General features: G+C 40.9%; 1 protein-coding gene and 1 pseudogene across 2 annotated transcripts in view; one reads left to right on the top strand and one right to left on the bottom strand.

Annotated features, from left to right (window-relative positions):
* The first annotated feature begins 1 nt into the window (after nt 1).
* On the top strand, nt 2–16936 carry LOC307249259 (mitogen-activated protein kinase kinase kinase 12-like; annotated as a pseudogene). Its single transcript has 13 exons — nt 2–400; nt 4165–4348; nt 4857–5048; nt 5585–5743; nt 7710–7868; nt 8392–8500; nt 11236–11345; nt 11799–11915; nt 12364–12501; nt 12950–13652; nt 14898–14965; nt 15765–16050; nt 16850–16936. The product of its transcript is annotated as a mitogen-activated protein kinase kinase kinase 12-like (transcript).
* Nucleotides 16937–19687: 2751 nt separating this feature from the next.
* LOC307249487 (poly(rC)-binding protein 2-like) overlaps nt 19688–24556 on the bottom strand; it is an 11494-nt gene continuing 6625 nt past the window's right edge. Inside the window, 5 exon segments of the mRNA XM_080026219.1 lie at nt 19688–21099; nt 23209–23378; nt 24053–24105; nt 24429–24524; nt 24527–24539. Coding sequence (XP_079882345.1) covers nt 21063–21099; nt 23209–23378; nt 24053–24105; nt 24429–24524; nt 24527–24539 — 369 coding nt within the window. The 3' untranslated portion in view covers nt 19688–21062.

Genomic DNA, 24556 nt, shown 5'->3' with positions numbered 1-24556 from the left:
CGAAACGCCGTGCACCCGGAGATGGACCTCACCCCGACCCAGTGCGTCCTGCGTAACGTGCTCTCCATAGACACAGGGGGCGCGCCGGAGCCTGGAGGGGTGGAGGGGGAGGAGGGGGGGAGGGACATACGTGCGGACACAACCAGACACCCGGGGACGAACAACCGAGCACTTTGCCAACAGCATCCTGAAGCTCCACGACCATCACCTCGAGGGCTGTGGAGAGGGGCACGAGCTGGTGGGCAGCGCCGTCAGGTACGTGCCCGGTGGTGACGCCCGGCTCCAGTGCCAGTCCAGCGGAGGAGGAGGGGGCTTCCTGGAGGGGCTCTTTGGCTGTCTGAGGCCTGTCTGGACCATGATCGGCAAAGCTTACTCACGGAGCACAAGCACAACCTGGACGGTAGGGTTTTATTTTTAAATATCACAGTTTTTGAAGAACCACAAACAAACATACATTTGGTGTGTATAGAAAGGAAGAAAAAATTATACAAATAAGAAGAAGAATGATAATAGAGCAAAAACAAGAAATATTTCAAGGGAAAAAAAGAAAATAATAATATTTTTTTTTAAATAAATAAAGAAGCGAAACAAGTAAATAAAGAAGAATAAGAAGCACAGTTCAACGTGGACGGTAGGTCTAATAGTTAGGGCCGCAGGATATCAGGAAAACGTGTGATATGCCATAACATCGTTGAATGATTGCAATGACTATATCACTTGCGGTATTTGAAATAAAAACGTAAATATACTGTGTTAATGGCATTCTGCTTTGAATTACTAAAGTAGACCCCCAGACAGTAAGTAGCCTGTGCCAGGCGTAATAAAGCAGATCAGTTTAGTCAGACCCAGGTGTTGAGTTTGGTCGGCCTTAACGATGTTGGCATCATTGATCATTGTGGTGATAGGCTACACGTGATGGTCTTCATGTGAATCCCAGCTGACTAACATGTTATCCAAAAGCTATATTCTCATGTCCATGCACTCTACCGCCTCAGCTATTAGCGTCAACATGGGGGGTGGGCGTCTGAGGTTTCATCTAATTGAAGTGAGGTTCATGTGATTGGCCAATTATATTGACATGCAGCGTGTGAATGTATGGCACATGGAATAGGCTATCGCATTTATAGCAGTTCAAGGAACCATTGTAACATGTATACCGCAATATCATCTTTTGCGATAAAGATACATTTTTCGATACATTGTTTAGCCCTACTAACATAACAGTCAAATCCATTTCATTGGATTCTCACAAACACATATAATAGGCTAAACACACACTGACATCAATGGTGGCTTTAAGTTTTTCATCTAAAAGCCACCCAGGTCCCATTAATTCCAATCTGAAGCTTTGATATGTTAATGAAATGATTGTATCCGCCAGTTTAATTACATTAAGCAGTTGGTGGAGAAAAAAATTACTCCCACTAAGGCCAGGTTGTAAACAAACAATTTCCGTGACACGTAAGGTGCTAGAGCCAGAGAGAGAGAGAGAGAGAGAGAGAGAGAAAGAGAGACTATCAAAGCTGCCAAGAGCTTATTTTCCCCTGATACTTCACTCCCCCATCCTTTTGCCTGCTTGTGCCTCCCTCCCACTACCTCTCTTCCCCCTCCCACTACCTCCCGCCCCCCCATATGAAACTAGCTCCCTGTGACGCTGTGTTGTTTATGTGTGCAGCCACTACAATAGCGCAGAGCTCCCCCGGGACTCCTCTGCCAAATCTGCTTCATGAATTATGCATGGCCACGCTCTGACCCTGCGCCTCTCTCATCTCTATTAACCAAAACCTGACACACACACACACGTACACACACACGTAAACACACACACGTATACGTACAAACACATCCACACATATATAATAAACACTGAATATCAAGCAATGACAAAAACACATAAAGTTCAATAAAAATGCCAGAAATAAACTTGACAAAATGAATACAGCATTTTGCACATCGGGCTTGAAGGTGGCCGGTTTTTATACGTCCCCTTGTCTTTATAGCCCTCTGATATTTTATCACCCATTTGACTTCCACATCTCCCCCCTCCTCCTCGTCCTCCCTCCATCTCTCATTGTCTCCTGTCCGCTCCTTTTCATCCCGTGCTGTTATCACTCCCAGCTCATTTGCACCTTGCTGCTCCCCTCCTCTGTGTGTAGAATCACAGGCTGTCACACACACACACACACACACACACACACACACACACACACACACACACACACACACACACACGATGCAAAACGGATATTATAAAAGTGAAATAAATAGGGTTATTGATAAAGAACGCCCGTCTTCCATATCACAATGCTCTATTGTTAAGGGTGAGACACTGCAGGTGAATAATAGGGTAACATTTCTAACTTATAGATATCCTCATGGAACTCTGCCAGTTGATTACTTACTATGAAATGTTTGAATAAATGTGCAAATGTCTTGACTAATTCTACATTTTTATCTCTTTAAAAACCCAACATCTAGATGTTTGGATAAAGCCAGAGTTAAAAAAATCTTTATTTTCAGTTTTGACACAACCGGTTTTGGATACAGACTTTTTTTCCATATTATAAACCAAAAAATACTGCAAAATGCATGGCTTCCTTCCAGCTTTGATTGGAAGGAATAAAGAAGGCAGGGGGAAAATTATTCGTCCTTAATTTTCTGTGACTACAGGGTTGCCTGGTGATGTGTTTTAAAAAAAAAATCCTCTGTTTTTATCATCAAACAAAGCAGACGTGGTGGGGATATATTCTGGTGTATCAGATGTGGCCCCTATGTCTTTACTATGGGACATGTGTGGGGCTCATTAGAGAGGCCGAGCCCTCAATCTATCACTGGATAGGGCATTAATCATTCATATCATCCCCTATTATTAATATGATAAATGTGTCTGAACCTTCTTTCCTTTGGGGTGCAGAACAGCAGCAGTACAGCGTAGCGGCCTAGCGGGCTGTATGTTTTCTCTCTATTAACAGTCTGTCTTTGGCCACATGGACCCCTGCCCAAACCATAGGGAATCCTGCTACCATATTTTCTCTTTACACACACACACACACACACACACACACACACACACACACACACACACACACACACACACACACACACACACACACACACACACACACACACACACACACACACACACACACACACACACACAGCTACAACCCCTACCTCCCTATTCCCCATACATCCACATTAGGCCTCTTAAATCCCCTCCCCTCTTCCGATGCTCTCCGGAGCGCTCGGTCGGACCCCTGTTCTGCGTCAGCCCCACAAAGGCACTAAGCAGGATTTAGGAGGCTGAGGGGAGAATTACCCACGAGAGATTACAGCTCTCTGTCTGTCTGCCTGCCTTCAACATCCTGAGTCTTAGGTTGAAGTGGGGTTCAACTACAGAACAAGATATCAGCTCTAGCTTAACCCCATACAGGGCTTACCATGTTGTGGTGTTGTATGCTCCATGCTACTTGTTGTAGTTTTACATAGACAGACTGTGTTGCATGATGGGCTTTTTTGGGTCTATTTTTAATAGTTTTTAGATTTTGAATAGGTTTTATGTTTTGTTTTCAATCAACATAGCCTATAAACATGACGTATTGATATCATGTCCAATAAAAAAAAATTGTTCAACAATTCGGGAACTAATACTTTTATATCTGTGTTTAAGGTTAATGTGAAGCCACTGGTAGCAGCCAGGTATCTTAGCTAAGCTTGGAAACAGAGGGACATACCAGCACCTCTAAAGCTCACTCATTAACTATTTATTCCTGGTCTAAACATTGTTTCTAGTCTTAATGCTAATAGCTAAGCTAACCAGCTGGTTGCCTATGATGATGAGATATACTAGGCCTATTTCCAAAATGGCAATTATTTTACTATAGTAACATTCCATCTATTAATACAAGAAATGCTAAATACCTCAATTTAAATTTATAGCAGAATAACTAATCAAGGCATCAAAAAGTTCAGAAAGAAAATTGATGCGGTAAATTAAGATCTTATATGAGTTGCAACTTAATTTCCTCATCCAAGTTGTTGAAAATGACCTGTAAAAACCACTATGAAAAACAATCTAAAGTACTCTATATCCATGACTAACATGTTACTACATTGATATACCCACTAACTTCTTTCCCTCCATCCTTTTCCCCCCTCTCTCAGAGGCGTGGGAGATCCCGTTTGAGGAGATCTCTGACCTGCAGTGGGTCGGCAGCGGGGCCCAAGGCGCTGTGTTTCTGGGTAAACTGCACGGACAGGAAGTGGCCGTCAAGAAAGTGCGGCACATCAAAGAAACCGACATCAAGCACCTGCGCAAGCTCAAACACCCCAACATCATCACATTCAAGTGAGTAGGAATGATCAGCTGGTTTATAAAGTATTCCACTGATGGTGTATGCCTATGCAGTATTTAATTGAGTTATTTTGAAAAAAAACTAATTAAAGGTGAACCCAGAGATTCTGGAGAACGCTTGTTGTCAAAATCACTTTGTCAAAATCAGTGAATATCTCCTCCTCACGATCCGCTACCTGAACCATTAGGCTTTGTAAAACTGGTATGTAAACAAAGGGTAACAAAGGGGTCCACCATTTACAGAGCCTAGGTTGTGTATTTATGTAGCACTGGAATTTTTCCCGCGAACACAAAGTATGTACAAATAGTGAATGGTGATTTTGACAATAAGCATTTTCCTTTTAATTGAACGCTTTATAGTTATATTGGTCAGGTGTTCAGGAACTAAGCCAATGGAACCTTTTTTTCAAACCAAAGAAAACGGTGTTAAAATGACACTATTAACTGTTAGTTTCAAGTTTTCTGTGTTAACACATACCGTACATTTTCTCCATATTCTCAGGGGTATTTGCACGCAGGCTCCATGTTACTGCATCATCATGGAGTACTGTGCTCAGGGCCAGCTGTACGAGGTGCTGAGAGCAGGCAGACAGATCCACCCCTCCCTGCTCATGGACTGGGCTATGGGCATCGCTGGAGGCATGAACTACCTCCACCTCCACAAGATCATCCACAGGGACCTCAAGTCACCAAAGTAAGTTTGGTTAACCCGGTGAAAATAAACAGTTTTATTATCTCAACATCCGTTTTCTTTTTTTGTATGACTCTGAACCAAAAATCTCAGCTTCTAAAGCACCTACAACAACTAAACTTTCTATAATCATTATTAGTAGCTCTATTCTGAGGTTATAACAGAAAGGATTAGTTCATATTCTGATAATTGTCTGCTTTAAGATACATTTTGTACTCAATAACATGCCAAAAATGCCATTTTAAGACCTGTACATAGTATTTTTACCCTGATAATCATAAATTACATGTAACAGCAAACAAGACCATCAGTGAAAAGAATGCAATTTTTACATAGTTTTTCTTAATGCCTTTGTCATGGGTACGCTCACCCAGGAACAACAGCTGGCATGGTAAAAACACTACCGCTTTTGTCCAGCGGGGCCGCTAGAATTAACGCAAACTGAAATGTCCTCGTAGCACCTTTTGTGTCAATTTTTTAACACAGATGAACTGAAACACGTAGCTATAATACTCTGTGTGTCCGTTGTTTCATTCCAGCATGCTGATCACCTACGACGACTCAGTGAAGATCTCTGACTTCGGCACGTCCAAAGAGCTCAGTGACAAGAGCACCAAGATGTCCTTCGCCGGTACGGTGGCCTGGATGGCTCCCGAGGTCATACGAAACGAGCCCGTCTCAGAGAAAGTGGATATTTGGTAGGTGTCAATCATAACCCTTTTACCCTGTATTTCTGCATTGGTGAACCTCTGCCATCCCCCCCTTATGGTTTTTCCTATCTGCCATAGTATCTCATTAGTTATCAGCCTACTACAGTACAGAGCGCAGCAAGATCCTATTTCCAGAAAATCTATTCAGTCTCATGTACAATATCTCATTACATGAAATTCTATAGGGCCTCTGCCATATCTGATGGGTTGCCCTGTGTTAATCCCCCGATCTTCCCCCAATACATTCTACCCCTCTCTCTCTCTCTCTCTCTCTCTCTCTCTCTCTCTCTCTCTCTCTGTCTCTCTATGTCTCTCTGTCCCACCCCTCCATCCCTCTATCACTCTTTCTATCCGTCCTGAAAGGAACGCTGGCTAATTTAATAATTGATTTGCCAGATGCTGCAGTGCTCAGGAGAGAGGCTGGAATAACCTTCTCCGAGCCGGAGGATGGTTTGGCCCGCGGCCAGCAGTGCATTAGCAGAGAAAGTGAAAATGGGATTAAAAAGCTTTTGATGTGGAAAGAGAAAGCAAAGCAAAGCATTGGGTATATACTGGAGAGTTTTGTTTAAATCTATGTAAATTATGTAGGAGTCCCAGTCCATATAGCAAGGAAAGAGTGAGTCAGAGAAGGAGAGGCTGTGCTGAACTATACACTGTATGTCGTATGTGTTCAGTTTTGTTTTGTGCTTAGATGCAACTCGTGTTCCTTTCATGTTTTATTAATATGAGAACTGTATTGAAATAGCCAGAGATAGAATTTTAAGCAAGACATTTAAGGTGGTAAAAATAATAATTACAACCTAATAATTACAATCTAAAACCTATATTTGGAACTGGTAATGAATTAATGAATAATAGATATAGCCTGCATTCCTAAAAATCACACCAAAAAGGGCAGAACACATTATTTACTGTAACACCGACCGAGGACCAAAACTTGGTTAATTAGCTCCCGGGTTTGTGGATAAAATGATTCTACACAAATTATGTTTATGATGAGTGGAATTTGGATTGTGCCTTCAGTTGAAAAATGAGTTTGAATTTGTTTTACCTTTTATTTGTAGGCCTACTTTAAGATAAGTCATTCTGTATTACAATATCATATAAAAACAGAACATGGTTGTGTAATCCATCAAGTATTTCATGTTGAGCCTTTAATATCATGAATCATAAACAAGGAGATGGAGTGACTATAAATACTCAACATCATACACACACACACACACACACACACACCCTCAGTGCTGTGCGTGATGCTATTGGCACCTTGGATACGGCACATGGTCACCAAGGCAACCCAGAGTCACCGCCAACAGACTTTCCTCAGTTACCGTAGTTACCTTCCCCTTGGGAACGAGTCTCTCCCTGGCACAGCAGGAGCTCATCAATGAAACACTGAAGCGTATTGAAACAACAGGGCCTGTGTTTGGGAGCTGTCCTGTATTTATCAGAGCATATAGCCTACTGTATAAACTGAGCTGACAGCAGAAATGGTAGTAAAACGTACACATATGTATAAATAGGAGGTAATCCCTGGGAATTGATGAAACACCTAACGTTATATCAGCTAACAGTGTAACTGCTGAGCGTTAAAGGTGCAATATGTATTATTGTTACATTAAAACTTTATTTAACAAAATATTATAAATAATAATAATAATAATAATAATAATAATAATAATAATAATAATAATAATAATAATAATACATAATCCCATGATGTCATCAAACTCTATCTTTTGTTATTGTATTGATCATTCGTGAGCCCCCCAAAAACTGAACTGTCTTGCCCAAGGACACAACAACAACCATGACACAAATGGCAGGGCGGGGATCAAACCGCCAACCCTTCGATCATTGGCCGACCCGCTCTACCACCTGAGCTACAGTCGCCCCATCAGAATGCCCATCTCTGTCAGTGAAAGTCAACATGCGCTCCCCTCTCCCCCATCAGGTCGTTTGGTGTGGTGCTGTGGGAGATGCTGACGGGTGAGGTGCCCTATAAGGACGTGGATTCCTCCGCCATCATCTGGGGAGTGGGCAACAACAGTCTGCAGCTGCCCGTCCCTGATAGCTGTCCGGACAGTTTCAAAATGCTGCTGAGGCAATGCTGGTGAGCACGTGGAAAGATGTTTAACAGATACACTGTGTTTTAACAAAGAGGGAAATAAACGTTAATTAAAGGTGCACTATGTAACTTTGGGTGTGTCAAAGAAGTCAACATGTTCTAAGGTATATTCTCATAAATGAATAAACAACCTTTCGTCACAGGAACATTTGATCCCTTCAACACTGTTTGAAGTGTTTGAAAGCTTCCTGAAAAGTCACTGTTTCACTGTTGTTGTTTACAGCAGCAGGGCCAGCAGTTTGGTTTACAAACATATTCTAGTCTTATGTTTGATCTATGTTCCTCAAAATAATTTAGTTTTGATTTCTGACGATATACGTATTCAATACTAAGAATTACATGTAGGGAAAAGATGTTTTAGTTAACTAACTGCTGGCGTTGCATATTGTAAACTAAACCCTCCCCCCCCCCCCCCCCAGAATCTGCATAGTGCACCTTTAAAAGGGAGGGGATTGAGCATTTATTTTATTTTCTGAAAATGTCTGACTATATATTTGTGTTGACACAGGAGCTGCAAGCCGAGGAACAGGCCTTCCTTCAGACAGATCCTCCTGCATCTGGACATTGCCTCGGCAGACATCCTCTCCACGCCACAAGAGACATACTTCCAGACTCAGGTAAACTTCTTTCAACCCAGTAAACAGTCCCAACACAAAAGCTTTATCTTTACATGTTTTTATACTTTATTGTAGAAGCAAAAATAGTTTATCATCTGACTGTTATTGTTCACATTAACAGCATCCTACACATATTTTTTTTGTGTGTGCAAACAATTAAAAGAAAATCGAGAGAAAAAAAGAAAAATAATAATTAGAGAAGATGAATCAAAATTAAGACGAACAAAAATAAAAAAATAAAATCTAAATTAGAAATAATAATAATGATAACAATAAATAAAACTTAATAAATAATTTTAAAACAGTAAAAAATTAAAATAAATAATAATAAAACTTTTTTGGGGGGGATTATTTATCAGCACCAGTGTAGACATTACTGAGAATGTATATTAAAAAACAAGATGGAAATGGAACAGCACTTCTTGCTGCTTATGTGTAATCAAGTGGAAAATAATAATCTAGATCCATCATTTCTCAGGTCACGGTCTCCCCTGTCAAATGAATGTGTCTTGATAGAAACCATGTTGTCGACAGCGACCACTATCTCTAACAGTCATTTTGCTGTCAACCCACGGCAGAGTGTGCAGCTGCACTGGGGGCCCCGGGGCCTCTCAGGAGCCCACTAATCATACCTGTGCTTTCAATCGCAACATAGTATTGTGGCTTCCTTTGGTCTTTGTTCCTTGTTACACGTGAGTGCCGATTCACGGTCGAAGAGACAACCTTTTGCGACCTCGAATGCATGAAACAAAACGTGTTGGAGAAGCTCTGCGTGCGTGCGTGTGTGTGTGCGTGCGTGATTGGGTGGGTGTGTGTTTGGGTGGGGGATGGGGCGTGCCTGTTTTGACTAATATTAAAGACCTTGAACTGCAAGAAAAAACAAAGAGATGAAGGACAGGAGACGGAGAAGAAGTATAATTGTGTGGAAGATATGTGTTTACTCATCTGTGCAGCGCCACAGATCCATTTATAACCCGAGCGTGTATAATAGGGAGACGCACTTGTGCACACAAAATGAATACGATTTAATTTCCTATTTTCCGCAGCAGCCCCTCCGCCTCCTCATCTGTTTATATCTCATGGTGCAAAACCCCAAACCTATTTTACTCCTTCTTCCACTTATCCTTGATCCTTTATTTCTCCCTGTAACCCCCCACCCCCCTCCTTTCTTCCCCCATTTTTTTTTGCAACCCTGCCCAGTTTCTCCATAATGGATTTTTTCTTGTGACGTTAGAAAGAAGTATTTTCTGCCAGAGTGTATTGATCGCTTTAATGGGAGGGAGCAGAGAGCAAAGAGAGAGAGGGGGGACTGGAGACAGAGGAGTCCATTAGCTTAATAAGAAAGAGTATCTCTCATAGCTCAGATAGAAAGACACACACACACACACACACACACAAATTCAAACACACACACACACGCACGCACACATAAACATGTGGTAAACGCAAAATGCATGTACGTGGACACCCACATATTTGACATCCTTTGTCCTTTGATATGACGGGTATCAGATAGCAGCTGTCACGCTCCACTGTGTGTTAGCCAGAAAATGCCCACGCTGCATTTATAAGTCTGTGCCCATGTTCTGTCAGTTAACGTTCAGTTTCTCTTCACTGCGTATTGATTATCATCTGACAGCTTAATGGATACCAATTAGAAGACACGCACCAACCTCAGTCACTCTGCAAATTAAGAGGTTTTTTCTTTTCTTTTTTCTTTTTTTTTTTTTTACTAAATCAAGGTGCTGCAGGGAAGTTATCTCTCATTATTATTATCATTTATTGTTAACATATTTACTGAAATGAAGTCAAGTCATATTTTATTATCCCAGTGGATATAATAATGCAGGAATGGCAGCGTTGACTAAAGGTACAAATCTAATCGAATTAAATACAGTATTTAAAAGAAGGCAATTTGATTTAAAAAAAAATTGTTAAACATTCTAACACCATAAGTTGGATGTAGGTATTTTAGAAGTTGAATTGAAAAAATATATATGTTTAGATAATGGCCGTTAAAGATGGACGTATAGGAGAAATATACAGACGCACCTTAATGTAAATTTTTTTTAAAGATATTGTTTGGGCATTTTTTAAATAGTGAGGCTTTATTGATAGTGTAGAGACAGAGTTGAAATAGGGCAGAGAGGTGAGTGACATGCAGAGAACGACCGCGGGCTGGAATCGAACCCGGGTCTGCTGCTGGCCGAGGCCCATGGGGGGGACGCCCTACCAACTGAGCTAAGGGTGCCCCCTTTAATGTACATTTTCACCCTTAATTTATACTAATATGAAAAAAAAAATGTTATGGGTGCTAAAAACCTTGAAAAAAACAATGTTTTTGCATTCTTTTAATTGCGGCACATACAAATACAGGACATAATTAATTGTAATGATGGCAATGATTGATGTAGCGATAGTATTGGGAGTAGAAGCATTGCTCATAGTACCATGGTGGTAGCCATAATCTGAACTTTTTCTTATTTTTTTTACTTAAGTTAAGATAAGATAAGAATTACTTTATTTATAGTGGAAATTTGTCTTTGGCCTCTCCCATTTAACATAAGTACACACATTACACGTTGAACAACATAACAATAGAACATACATCACAAACAAGACAGAATCGTGCAAATGACAATAAGCAGCAAATTAGTTAAATAAATAGTATAAAAAAAGCAATAAATAGTCATGAATGGCTGTTCTGACGGATGTGTGTTTCCGTGTCTGTGCAGGTGGCGTGGAGGGACGAGGTGCGGCTCCATTTTGAGCAGATGAAGTCAGAGGGAACGTGTATCCACCGGCTGGACGAGGAGCTGATCAAACGACGCAGAGAAGAACTCAGGTCAGTGCAAAGAAGTGAACCTTGAAACACAGATGTGGAGATATTCAAAATAATAGAATTGATAATTAGGTAGGATACAGTGTATGTAATGTATGTATCTGCATATTAATAGGATAGGATGGCCTAGACTTGAGGAAGGGGGGCTGACTAGTAACCATGAGGTTGCTGGTTCGATCCCCGGGCACCGGACAGGCGGGTGTTAATTGTAAAACTATTGCATCTACGGTGTCCACCATCTCTACCATTGTGTCCTTGCGCAAGACACTTAAAACTGCAAAATTGCTCCAGGCAGAACCTTTGCGATGAACCCCTTCTGTACAACTGCATGTGTGTGTTAGAGATGTATAGGAGGGCAAAGCCGAAGACATAATTTCGATTACCGTGTGTGACTTACCTTGCATGTGTGCTAATTGACAAATAGAGACTGAACTTAACCTTATCCTCTCCACACAGACACGCGCTGGACATCCGGGAACACTACGAGAGGAAACTGGAGCGAGCCAACAACCTCTACATGGAGCTCAACGTCATCATGCTGCAGCTGGAGATCAAAGAGAAGGAACTCTTCAAGTAAGAAAAAACTCCAAATTATTCACAGTATTCACGATTATTCATGTATTATTATATGACAACATTAAATCAAAGGCCAACGCGCTGTGTATTAAACTAGGGGTGTAATTTGCACTAATAGCTCAACACATCAGCATTGTCTCTGTAGTGAAAACTCATCCGTAATGTGAAGGAGTGAATTGCCATTAAGATCAGTCAAACAGGGCCATTACATAGTAACAAAGTGTTATCTTACGTTGCCATGGTGAGTATCCGTTCACATCCATTTAAGCAGTATTAATGCTTTCATGGATGCTTTGATCAAGTTGCTCTTGAATATTATAGGAACTCAAAGGCTATGTTAAATATGTCTGCTATTGTAATGTGAACAACCCTTGTTTTCCTAATATTACAATGTAAAGCGCGTAAAGAGTCCATTTACCATTATTGGCTTGTGTTTAAACTTCAGGAGGGAGCAGTCGCTGGACAAGAAGTACCCGGGCTGCTTCAAGCACCACAGCTCCAGACAGTCGGCCTCCTCCAACTCCATGGAGAAGCTCCTGAAGAAACGCAACGTGCCCCAGAAGCTGCCCGCACACAGCAAGAGGTGAGACCACAGATAGTATTTAAAAGACGGATAGGGTGAGACAGACAGCACCGAGGTATCTGAGCTGGCAGCATTTATATGTGGATGTTTTGATCAACGTGCTCCTGAATATTATAGGAATTCCAAGGCTATGTTAAATATGTCTTTGTTATTGTCAACGAATCCCAAGAAGACACCAAAACCAACAATAAAATGATAGTACTTACAAGTATTGACAATGCATACAAAGTGTGATATTGCCAACTACTAAAAACACACCACCAGACGGTAGTTCTAGTTTAAAACTGTGAATCTTTATGACCCATTTCTAAAGACACATCTTCACTAGGAATTAATGGGCAGGATATAATGATCTAGAATCTCTCTAGCGATGAATGCCTTTTAAGTATTGAAACGTTTATTCTTTCCCTTGGGTGTTTATATTCATTCTCTCCCTGTCCCTTTCCAGGCCGGACTTACTAAAGTCAGAGGTCATCCTGCCCAAACTGGACTCCTCCATGACGCAGGTCACCATCCCAAACAAAGGCTCCACCTCTCCGGGCCGCTCACGGCGAGGGAAGCCCCGCTACAGGAAGGCCGGTAAAGGCAGCAGCGGGGACCTGGCTCAGCTGAAAGCCACTCTGTCGTCTTCGTTAGCGATGGTCAACTCCAGCTGCTCCGTGCCCAGCAGCAAACAGTGTCTGGACCCCAGTGCAGCCATCAGGGGCCTGCAGCACGACCTGCTGCTCAAGAAGATGTACTCCTCCAGCCCGGACCTCATCTCCACCACCCTGGAGGCCGAGTGCCGGCGGAAGGAGCAGGCCAGGCCGGGACTGGACCGCGCGGGCAGCCAGAGCGCCTCAGCCGGGCTGGGGGAGAGCAGGGGGGAGGGAGGGGGGGAGGAAGGGACCGGTGTGGGGGTCGGGACAGGTGGAACTCCTCCACGCAGCGAAACGCCCAGCGAAGACGCGGCTTCTATCCCGTTCAGCAGCAGCCCAGACTCTCCGTGTGGCAGGGGGGCGGCCGCGGGCAGGACAGCCGGACTGGGGAACCCTCGAGTGGGACACGAGGGAGAGGACAAGGAGGAGGGCACCGTCATCACACGCTCGCCCAGGAGTCAACGCCTCACACCCGCAGCGCTGCTCTACAGGGCCGCAGTCACACGCAGTCAGGTGAGAATGGGTTCTACAGTGTTGTCTTTAGGGCACAATTAGACACTGCTCTGTCTAGACAAAGCACTGTCTGTCTAATGGGGGTGGCCCAGTTTTCCCCAAATAATTTTTTGATTTTTCAGCCACACACGGGGAGCAAAGATTAATTAGCACTGAGAGGCTTTGGGGAAATCAAACCCTTTTGATTTCATTTGTTGCCAACATAGAGTGGGCCAAACATTTATCTGCCTTTATTACTGTCTCTGTCTTGACTCAACAAGACTTAAAGGAATATTTCAAAAAAATATATTTTTGGATTGTTGTCTCCCTCTCGGGTTCAAGACAAGAAAATGACTTTAATTTAACGTGCATTTTTGAATAGGAAATGGGCAAAGGTCACTCATTGTTAATTAGCTTAGCTCAAACACTGGTAGTCAATGGGAAGCTTTAGCCTGCTTCTGCCAACAGTTCGAAGATAAGCCACAAGCCATAAGATGTCACTCTTCTACTCGTTAACACAGATGTTTAGTTTTAACCTAATCTGCATTTGCAGTTTCCTTCCGGTATTTATTTGATTCTATAATAACATGAATTGCATAAAAAAAATTGCAGTATAACTTGCTAAATAAACACGTAAAGTCACAACAAGCACATAGGACCGTTAAGTGAATTTGTATAGCTAAAAATTAAAAACAAGTGTGTCTACACGTTCACAAACCAGCATCCTTAGAGGTGTATAACAAGAGAAACATGCTGCTGTGCTACAATGATTGCATTTCTCAAATCTATCTCCAATCTGCCGAATATAACCGCCAACACTTCATTAGGTTCAATCCGCTCTTTTTTGAGGTCATGTGACAAATAAAGGGAGCAAACAGAAGCCACTGAGTGCGGTGGAAAGACTACATTCAAGTGGTTAATTATAGACCACTTAATTAGTAGTTAATTACTGCAAGCTCTGCATAGTTGCATAGTTGATTTTGTCAGTATTGGTAGTTTGAACTTCCACGGCCCGTTTAATTTGTGTTCAGTATATTTGTATGTTTCACAAGTAAGATGTGAGGGATAAAAATATATAAGCATCAAAAGAAATTGATGATTCAGAGATTCAGAAACTTCAGTACCAAGCACAGTTTGTAGCCAGCTTGTCATCAGTGACATGTCTCACCATACAGCTCAGGAATCTTGGCAGGAAAAAGGCTACGGGTAATAAGTGTGCAGCGTGCATTAAACATATTAAACATACACTGTTGATGTTCTCTGCAGAGACGTGGTGTGTCATCAGAGGAAGAGGAAGGAGAGGTGGACAGCGAAGTGGAGTTGCCCAGGAGACGGTAAGAGTTGCTGAAAATAAACTGTATTCACATTTTTATCACCAATCCAGAATGATATTTAAAAGCCCCCTGACATGACATTTAAAGTGATCTTTATATTCAGCTGCAATGTGGCTGAAGAGACACAAACCAAAAGCATGAACTTGAAAGCTTCAGGCATACTGTATATTCTCATATTTGTTCAAATACATGCCTTTGAGTCTGTCCTTTTTTCCATCCTTTTTTCATACCCTATCTCTCTTCTATAAAGAAGGCTACTAAATACAGAAATGCCATTTCAAAGAAACCGAAAATGTGTGTCATAGTGGAGCGGCTAAGTGCTTCAATCTTTCAATTTGTGATACAAGCGTAAACAATTGGCATGAGCAGTCTCCATGGGTCACTTGACAGGAAAATTGTAAGAGACAAAAAATGAAAACACAAAAAAAAAAGTTGATGAAAAAACCCAATACATTTCTAATACATTTCTATGAGAAATTTTCAAATTCACATTTTCAAATGCCTCGGACAATTTTCTTGTCCAGTGACCCATGGAGACTGCTAACGTCATTGTTCACGCTTGTATCAACTGAAAGATTCTGACGAAAATAAGCACTTAGCCGCTCCACTATTAAAGGTGCAGTCTGTAGAATGTATTGTCATTTTTCAGAACAGACTTGGTTGAAATGGGATATAATATTCACAAGTATATTTTAATTAGTGTATCGTTCCTTGAAAATATATTTTTTCTTTTCTTAGAATAATAGTAGGATACATAGTATATCGTATAATATTAACTCCCATTTTCTCCCCCCTGTAGGCGTCCTGTGAGCATGTCAAAGTGCCAGTCCCTAAACACCTTCAGCTCAGAGAACCTGTCTGTGTCTGACGGCGAGGAGGGGAACACCACGGACCATTCCCACAGCGGGACGCCGGACGTGGTCAGCACCAACACGGACGAGCGGCTGGACGATAAGAGTGACGACCTGCTGTCCCAGAGCAGTGAGATCCCCGCAGACCCTTCTGACCAGGATGGCCTGTCTGAGAAGGAGGCAGCGCTCAGACAAGTCAAGACCCAGCTCGCCAGCAACGACCATAACTATGAGGTAAGGCTGAAGGGAGAGAATAGGGACTTTAAGCAGCGGTGTTTTAGGGACGGCTACGGGGTCAGGGAAAGATTCCAACGGGCTCCACTATAACCTAGCAACACTTAGAATGGCTACTTGCTGCAGTTAGTGTAGCGCTCACAACATCAAAAACCCATTCTGCCGTTGTAAACAGACGGACTACGGCTCTGACTCGCTTTGACTACAGCAATAGGAGGTGATGACATAAATTCTCAAATGCTCAAAATTCTACTCGACCGCCGTAGCCGTCCTCTCAACCATCGTTGCTTAAAGTCCCTAATTAAGGCGGGGACGGGGAGGGATGTATATGGGCTGATACACAGAGGCATACGGATATAAAAATTAACTGTAAAGGGTTTTTTGGATCATTTTAAAGGTGCACTATGTAGTTTCAGAGAAGGGGGAGTTGTTGAAATTTACAGAACCTGCAGTTAGTTTTTCAAAATGTATTTTCTCTACATGTGATTCTTAGTATTGTATAAATCATCATAGATCAAATTAAATTATATTTTGTGGGACCTGGTACCGAACGTACGACTAGAATATGTAAGTAAACCAAATTGTAAACAACAACAGTAAAACAGTAACTTTTCAGGTAGATTTCTTACTTCGAACAGTGTTCCAGTGATCCAATTTTCCTGTGATTTAAGTTTGTTTATTCAGTTATGAGACTATAAAAATGTTCACTTCTCTGACACACCCAAAGTTACGTAGTGCACCTTTAAAGTCCCGATGTAAAGTCCCACAGACAAAAACATTGTATTTCCTCCATAACCAGGGCCTGTACGATGACTCGGACTGTGACAGTACAGAGCTGGACCATTCAGGCAGCGCAGAACCCAGCCAACCTCCAACCAACTGGTGAACATCTAACTGCAGTTCTAAAGGCCCCTCACTCACTTCTACAGATCTCAGAATACACAGACAGTCATGATCAGGGACAGTGCACCGACAGAGGTGGGAAATGGACACCCAGTCTGTCTCCTCCATCATAAACAGGGAACACACATACCAAGAAGAAGAAAAAATTAATTCTCATGAGTCTTCTTAAACAAACTTGATATTCCGGAAGACACAAAAGGGAGACTTCCATTCCATTTGAGATACAAGCAGCAGCACATTGGAACAGTGAAACTGAAGCTGAATCTGGGGCACTAGCCGAGCCGCTCCTTCTCCTTAGCAAAATGGTCTAAGATCAGTTTTGCAAATACATTTCAAATGACACCTCAGCCACAGACAGACAGAGGCCTCAGCCAAAGAGGCCATCTATCTACTCGACTGTCCGTTACTGTCTCGAGTCACCTTCCAATGTCAATTTGTGTTTTTTTTTTTGTTTTCTTTCATTTAAAAAAAATCTTTGTCATGAAAACGTGTCACGTTATTTCACATCATGTCATATGTCAGAGAACTAGATTTCAAAATCCTATCAGGGCTTCTCTTCTATGTTAATGTTTTATGAATTCAACAGTCAGTGGGACAGCCCCTGATGTTGCCGTTTGCACTTAATTTATGAAACATACTTATTTGATCATTTCCATATCCAAAACCATTATGCACTGACTAATTTATTTATTTTACAGTTGATTCATTGTTCTTTAAAAAAAAGAAAGAAAAGTTTACATTTCTCATTTGTGTTTTTAAGTTTTTTTATTTATATTTGTGTCATGGATTTATTATGTTTCCATTTTTTTTTTATTCCTGCGTTTTAATATCAGTGTAAATATGTGATGTTGTAAAAAAAAATGAACAATTATTTTTTGTTTGTTTTTAAATGTGAGATTGTATACGTTAAAGGTGCTGATATTTGTAACTAGGTGGCGCTACTCTGTTTTGAACCTGGAAAAAAAGCTTATGGTGGTAGAATGTACTGTAGCTGCTGTTCATGCCCGAGCATCAAAATACAGATGGAAAAATACATGAACAAAGAAAAAGCAATATGGCTGCTCTGGTCCAGTATGTGTGGACAGTGTCACAGGTTCATTCCGGGCAGACAGGCTTTTTTTTTTTTTTTTTTCTTAATTAGTATTGCAGAGTTTACTGTATTAAAACGCAATACCGGTTGGAAAATCCCTTTTTATGAGCTTCTGAGGAGGGTGTGTGTATATAGCATCAGAAAAAGCATGCTCGTGAGAAAAGGTATGGATAGCCTTTTGGTTGATGGTCACTGTTTGTGTGACTCAGATCAAAATGAAATATAACATCCATCCATCCATTTTCCATAGAGGATAAAAAAAAATGCAACAAATGAAATTCTGCAGATGTTCAAAGACGCTTAAAGTTTGAAGGCACGTGGATGACGGGGACACAAAACACCAAAACAGATATTAAGAATAACTGCGGAAAAAAATATGATGACACGCATGGTTTTTATGCTTTCACTCACTCTGTCCTTTAGTAGCCAGACTTGAGACCACACTATGTTCGCAGTGTGCCAGCACAGACGAAAGGAGATGAGTTAAAGGTGCTCCGAGGAACTTTCAGTTTGTGTTCATTCTTGCACCCCCTTTGGACAAAAGCGGTAGTGTTTTTACTACGCCAGCTGTAGTTCCTGGTTGAGCATACCCATGACAAAGGCATTAAGAAAAACTATTTAAAATTAGCATTCTTTGCACTGATGGTCTCGTTTGCTGTTACATGTAATCTATAATCATCAAAGGAAAAATTTGACTGTTTCAGAAATATTTAAAAGTTCCTTGTAGCAGCTTTAAGTTTAGAGCATTCGGAAAATGTAATGTTCAGGCTCATTTAAGCCAATCTGAATGTAGTGTTGTCTTATTAACACACAGAAAGCAATTGCAGGCTTATAATGTGGCTGAACAGAAGTAAAAAAAAGAAGAAAAAATAAATGACCTTTAGCTTACTCACCATGAGGGGGAAAATCCCCTAAAAATGAGACCTGTGTTACACTGCTAGGACGTGTCAATCTAGTAGATGAATGTTGATGGAGCTTTACGAGCCCATAATGTAGTGTTGTAGTCCATTGTTTACAGAAAGGTCACACTGACATTGTCCTCACCAGCTTGAATTTTTGGCCGACAGATTGGTCATTTTTCACTCATGTGTAAGGGCTCCTTCATTACACACAGTATATTACATAAAGCAACGGTTTTGATGTCCTTTGTGTCCCTTGACAAGCCTTCCAATGTGGCTGTTGGTTCGAACTGACCGCACCACAGCGCATTGCAATCTCGTTAAACGTTGATTAATGACCAAAACCGGTCCCACTCAATAAGCTAGACATGGCAGCTTGTTTTAATAATTAAATTTCAAACTTTAAAAATGTGTAGAATATTTTAAAAAATACAGACTGTGGCCCCAAGAATTTAAAGCTAAAAATCCTCTTGCAAGGATAAAGATGTTGCCAAAAAGCAAACCTACTGCCCTCTAGTGTCTCCATTGCAGAGGTACTTGTGTTTTCCCCATATGATGCGGATTGTAACAGCCCCCTGTATGAACTGATAACGTTTGCTTTTTTTATACTGCATTATTGTAACTGTACAATAAATATATTTAAGAAACAATTTAAAAATAAAAACCAAACCTGTTAAATCTCAGCTTTGAGTGTTCAATCAATCAATGTACTTTGAGGATGGTGACAAAATTCTCAAAGACAAAGTTGTGGTTTGAGCATTTCACATCTTTATTTCTGTATTTTTCGTGGTCATTCTTTATTTTTTTTTAAACAATGTTGTGGCACCCAGGTCTACAGTCTCAAAAACGTGCACAAAAGTATTTTTTTTCTCCTTCCTTGCAAATAAAAAATAAAATAATAAATTCTGTCTCGAGCAAAGCAAAGAGCAGGAAACTAGTGATATTAATAATTCACAAACCCTTTTTCTTTGTCTAGTTCCAGAGCTCTAATGATTTCATTTTCAGTTGTCAGCCTCATCACATTGAATAGACAGTTTCAGTCACTGTGTAGGAGTTAATCCCCCTTTGGTAGTTTAAAAAAAAATAGTTCCTCCATGTTTAAAACAAATATTCCAACATATTTTTTCCATTCTCTTTAGTATATATCAGTCTTTACAAAAAAAAAAGCGAGGAGAACCCTCTGCTTCCGATCCCCTAGCCCAAAGCCCCCCAAATACCTCCCCGTCCCAGCAAAATATCAACACATGATCTTGGGACCAGGAGAAAGGGGGAGCCAAAAAATAGGAATGACATGTACAGGGGCGAGACAGTGACACGCATCGTCGTAATACACATTTTAAATTATCCGGATAAATCCATTTTTGTGAGTGTTAGAAACATTGGTCGTCATAACCAAATATAAATCAGTGACAGTGCATGTAGCTACGTATTCTCAGTGACACGAGTGTATAATTCATGTAACAAGCACTTTGATTGAAAAGGGTGACAAAAGGAGGGAGAATGCTGTGTATACTTAAAGCAAGTTGAGTATGAACATAAAATGGAGGGGACCAACTTTTGGAACTTGGGTGAGGGAAAATGAGGGAGGGAGGGGGGAGGGCGTGTATATAAACACAATAAAACAGTCACTCTATTCTTATTTTTGTAACTTTTTTTTTATTTTTCCATTTTTTGTCTTTTCCTTTTTAAAGAAAGAAAAAAAACTGACTGTACAGAACTAAATCTAAATGCCTATTCAGAGTGTTCCAACTCTTCTCCTCTGTGATGGCAATGACAGAAAAAAATTAAAGGGGGATGAGAGCACATAGGATCCATTAAAAAAAAATTAAAATAAAAAATGTTGTCCAAATAACAAATCATTAAAACCTCCCAGCTCGACTCAAAAAAGGGGGGAATTAAAAACCTAATCGGTGACTTCATTCGACTAAAAACCAAAAAGAAAATAAATAATGAACTCAGCTGACCAAATCAGAGGCGGTGATGATGACATGATTCTCAAAATGAGGAAGAGGCGGCAGTTATAATATATAAACTCTTTTTTAAGTTGGATAGTTGCATTAGACTGCTTTATGGTAGCCGATGATATAAAAAGTGAGATTTAGTGCAGATGCAGTGTCATATCAGTTCGCTGCCAGTCCTGTGGCCTCAGTGGAAAGCCTGGAGAAAACAGACAGGAGACACCAGGCAGGGAGAGAGAGAGAGAATGAGGCATGCAATCAGACAGACCAGATAAATGGCATTTACTTTACACGATCATAAGAATATACATTTACATTATAATAGTGAAATAAAATCCTATATAATGTGGATATATGAAAACAAAAACTGTACTATTCAGTTCTTAAACTGATACTCAATGGTCCGTGAGTGGAGCCATGTTGAAGAAAAACTTTATCATTCGAGTTGGAGGACAAGAAAGCGATTGAGCATTTCCCAGATGTCGACCTGTTCCTTCAAAATTAAGCTAAACATTGATGTTTTTGTATTTTTTTAAAATGTGAACCAAAAGCTCTAAATTAATTGTGGTTAGGTGCCTTTGATACCTGAGGGCAAAATGTTCATGGAACTGACATTACAATGGCTTCTTACATAAGCAGCAACACAACACACATCATACTTCTTTTCTATTATGAACGCTAGCAATAATCACTTAAAAATTCACTACAAGAAAAACTATTCTCATAAATATGTGACATCTTGAAAGAGAGCCGCTACCTGAGCAGAGCTTAGACAAAAAGAGAGAAAATGCTTCAGTAAATCATTCACTGTCCATGCTAAAAGTTCAAAGTCATTTAAAAAATATAGAATGCACTCAACATGCCCTTTTTCCTTTAAAAGAGAGACAGGCCAAATCAAGCTACGGATACTATCTACATTAGAAATATGGCAGCAACCATCTGTCTGGCTGTGTGTAACATCTTGATTGTGTGCGTTTTGTTTTTCCGTCGCAAAAAAGCGTGGCATGGCAGAATACAAAAGCAAGTGCATGTACAGACAAGTAAGAGAGCATTGTCCGCGGTATATAGTATATAGTAGATGACTTAAGATTCCTTTTTTCTCGTTAGTAAGGGGAGAGCCGCCGCCGTTTAGACTTGGAGCTCAACTCGGGGGCCATTTTGGGCTCATTGGGTATTGGGTGGTGGGCGGGGTTACTGCTGTTGCCGCTGACAACATGGAGGGCCAGTAGGGGAAGGGGCTTGAGACTGAGGAGACTGGACACACAGGCAGGAGAGCTGGGGAGCAGGGGGTCAGTGGAAGAGAGGGGGATGGAAGAGGAGAAGGAGGAAGCAGTAGTGGTGCTAGTAGTGGTAGTAGTAGTAGTAGCAGAAGGGCTGGAGGTCTGTTCAGGGTTCAAGGAGGAGGAAGAGGAGGAGGAGGAGGAGGAGGGAGGAGGTTTAGAGGACTCTACACTGTAGAAAGGAGAGACACAAAGGAGAGAGAGAGGGACAACACAGTCGGGATGGGTGTCACAGGGCAGGTTGCTGAGTGAGGGATGGGACGGGTAAGGGGAGGAGGTGGTGTGTGTGGGGTGGGGGGGGGGTCGCTTAGGGTTGTGATCACACAACATAAAGACAAAAAGATTCATTAGGAATGGATGCATTGAGCGAAAACATAAAAAAGGGGGGAATTGATTTTTAAAAATGGAAGAAAAATGATATGAGGGGGGTCAATCAACTCAAAAATAAATAAATCACATCTCTATTGATGGCTCAATGTGAATTAAAGTGAAGGGCAGAAGGGAAAACACACATGCAGACTGACAGAGAGTTAGCAACACCAAAGTGATGATTAGAAGAAGCCAAAAAAATACCATTCACCTAAACATTTAAAATTTAAAAACCAATCCCAACTTAAAAAAAGAAAAAAGTCGAAATATCTGTTGGGCCAGTTATTTATCTGAACGACATTAGATACAAAAACTATATTGTTTTATGTTTACATGTATTACTACATCTCAAATAACATTTAAAACTGTCTGAAAGTGAAATCAGAAAGCTAAAGTTTTGATTATTTAAAAAGGAATGGTTCAACATTTAAAATGTTCGCGATTTTCCTCACTCACCGGCTCAGTATAAGGCGACAGAAACCTTCCCTTTAACTGTGTGTGGATGTTTGATGCCGCTAGGGGCACATAGGTCGCTCATCCGGGTTAGCTTAGCCACAGCAGGCAAATCGCTAAAAATTAAAAATGTTGAACTATTCCTTTGAAGCCTGTGAGTGACTGGACCTTATTGGGAGCTTTGAGTATAGAAGTGATTGTCTCACCTGGCGTTGATGAGGTACTCAGCCAGACTGATGCTGGCGGGCGAGCCGGTGATGGTGACCTGCCGGTCGGTCGAGCCGTCCACTGGGTTGGCGATCTTGATCTGGGCGCCCGACATTTGCCTGATCTCATTGATCTTGGCTCCCTGGCGGCCGATGATGCACCCAATGAGCTGCAGTGGAGAGGGAACCAACATCATTAAAAAGGTGCACTAAATAATATTTTTTGACAAACATATTCTAAGTCTTACGTTTGGTTCCTGGTGCCCCAAAATAATTTAGTTTTGATTCATGATGATATTATAATTATTCAATACTAAGAATTACATGTAATGAAAATATGTTTTGTAAAGTAACTGCCGCCTCTACAAATGTAAACAAATCCCCCTCCCCTGAAACTGCATAGTGCACCTTTAAGAGAAGTGATCATTCTGCTTTAAATTTTAGTCTTCTGATGGATCCCAGTCAAACGGAATCGTAAACATGAAGCTACAGATGTTGTGTTCAAAACGTCAAACTAAGACCAAGCTGACATTAGATTAGAGTTAGCAGCTAGATGAAAAGTGAATAGAAACTATAAGTAAACAAACATAGCCAAGAGTAGGTGTACTTGTGGACCCAAAATAGCCAAAGCCAAAAGTCAGACTGACAAAATGCACTGACCAATGAAAAGAGAGTAAATTGTGGGGTCTGGGAGTGTAAAAGTGTTTAGAAGATTGTATAAAGAGACCTGAAACTGAATGTAGAAATTACTTGTCTACTTCTGTAAGACTCCAATTCGCTACTACACATGCCCTAACTTTGACTGTTGAACAATTTTTTTTTAACAATTTTTTGAAGCACTTACATCATTTGGAATGGTCATCTCGTGGGAACTGGTTTGAGCATTAGCATCAATCCCTGAAAAACATAAAAAGAAGATTATAAACAATGACTAAATAATATGTTGTAATGTGCATATCAGTCTGCATGCAACACACAGCGTGGAGATCTAGTATCTGTCTATCTATCTGCGATGACATACATTAATTTCACGATGTAAAACAATGAACAAATCTTAAAAATAAACATTCAACTGAACCAATTACAGGATGCATCAGTCAAATGTTTTCTTCAACATATTGTGAAGAAAAAATTTGACCAAAAACATCTTGATGATGTGTCATCGTGTGCAACAAAAATCTTAATATTGAGAAGAACCGAAAATAGAAATGAGAAAAAACCTTGCTCTGACAGCCCGTGGGCGTTGTTGTGCTGCATACCAGTGAATCCCTGGTTGCTGGGGGCGATGGGGAAGGGGCTCTGCTGCATGGCCAGCTGTGGAGCTTGGTGAGCTGTGGAGAGATAGCAG

This window comes from Ammodytes marinus (genome assembly GCF_949987685.1).
Source record: "Ammodytes marinus genome assembly, chromosome: 4".
Lineage (NCBI taxonomy): Eukaryota > Metazoa > Chordata > Actinopteri > Uranoscopiformes > Ammodytidae > Ammodytes > Ammodytes marinus.
Note: the sequence above shows the minus strand (reverse complement) of the source record. Positions and strands in the feature narration are given on the sequence as shown.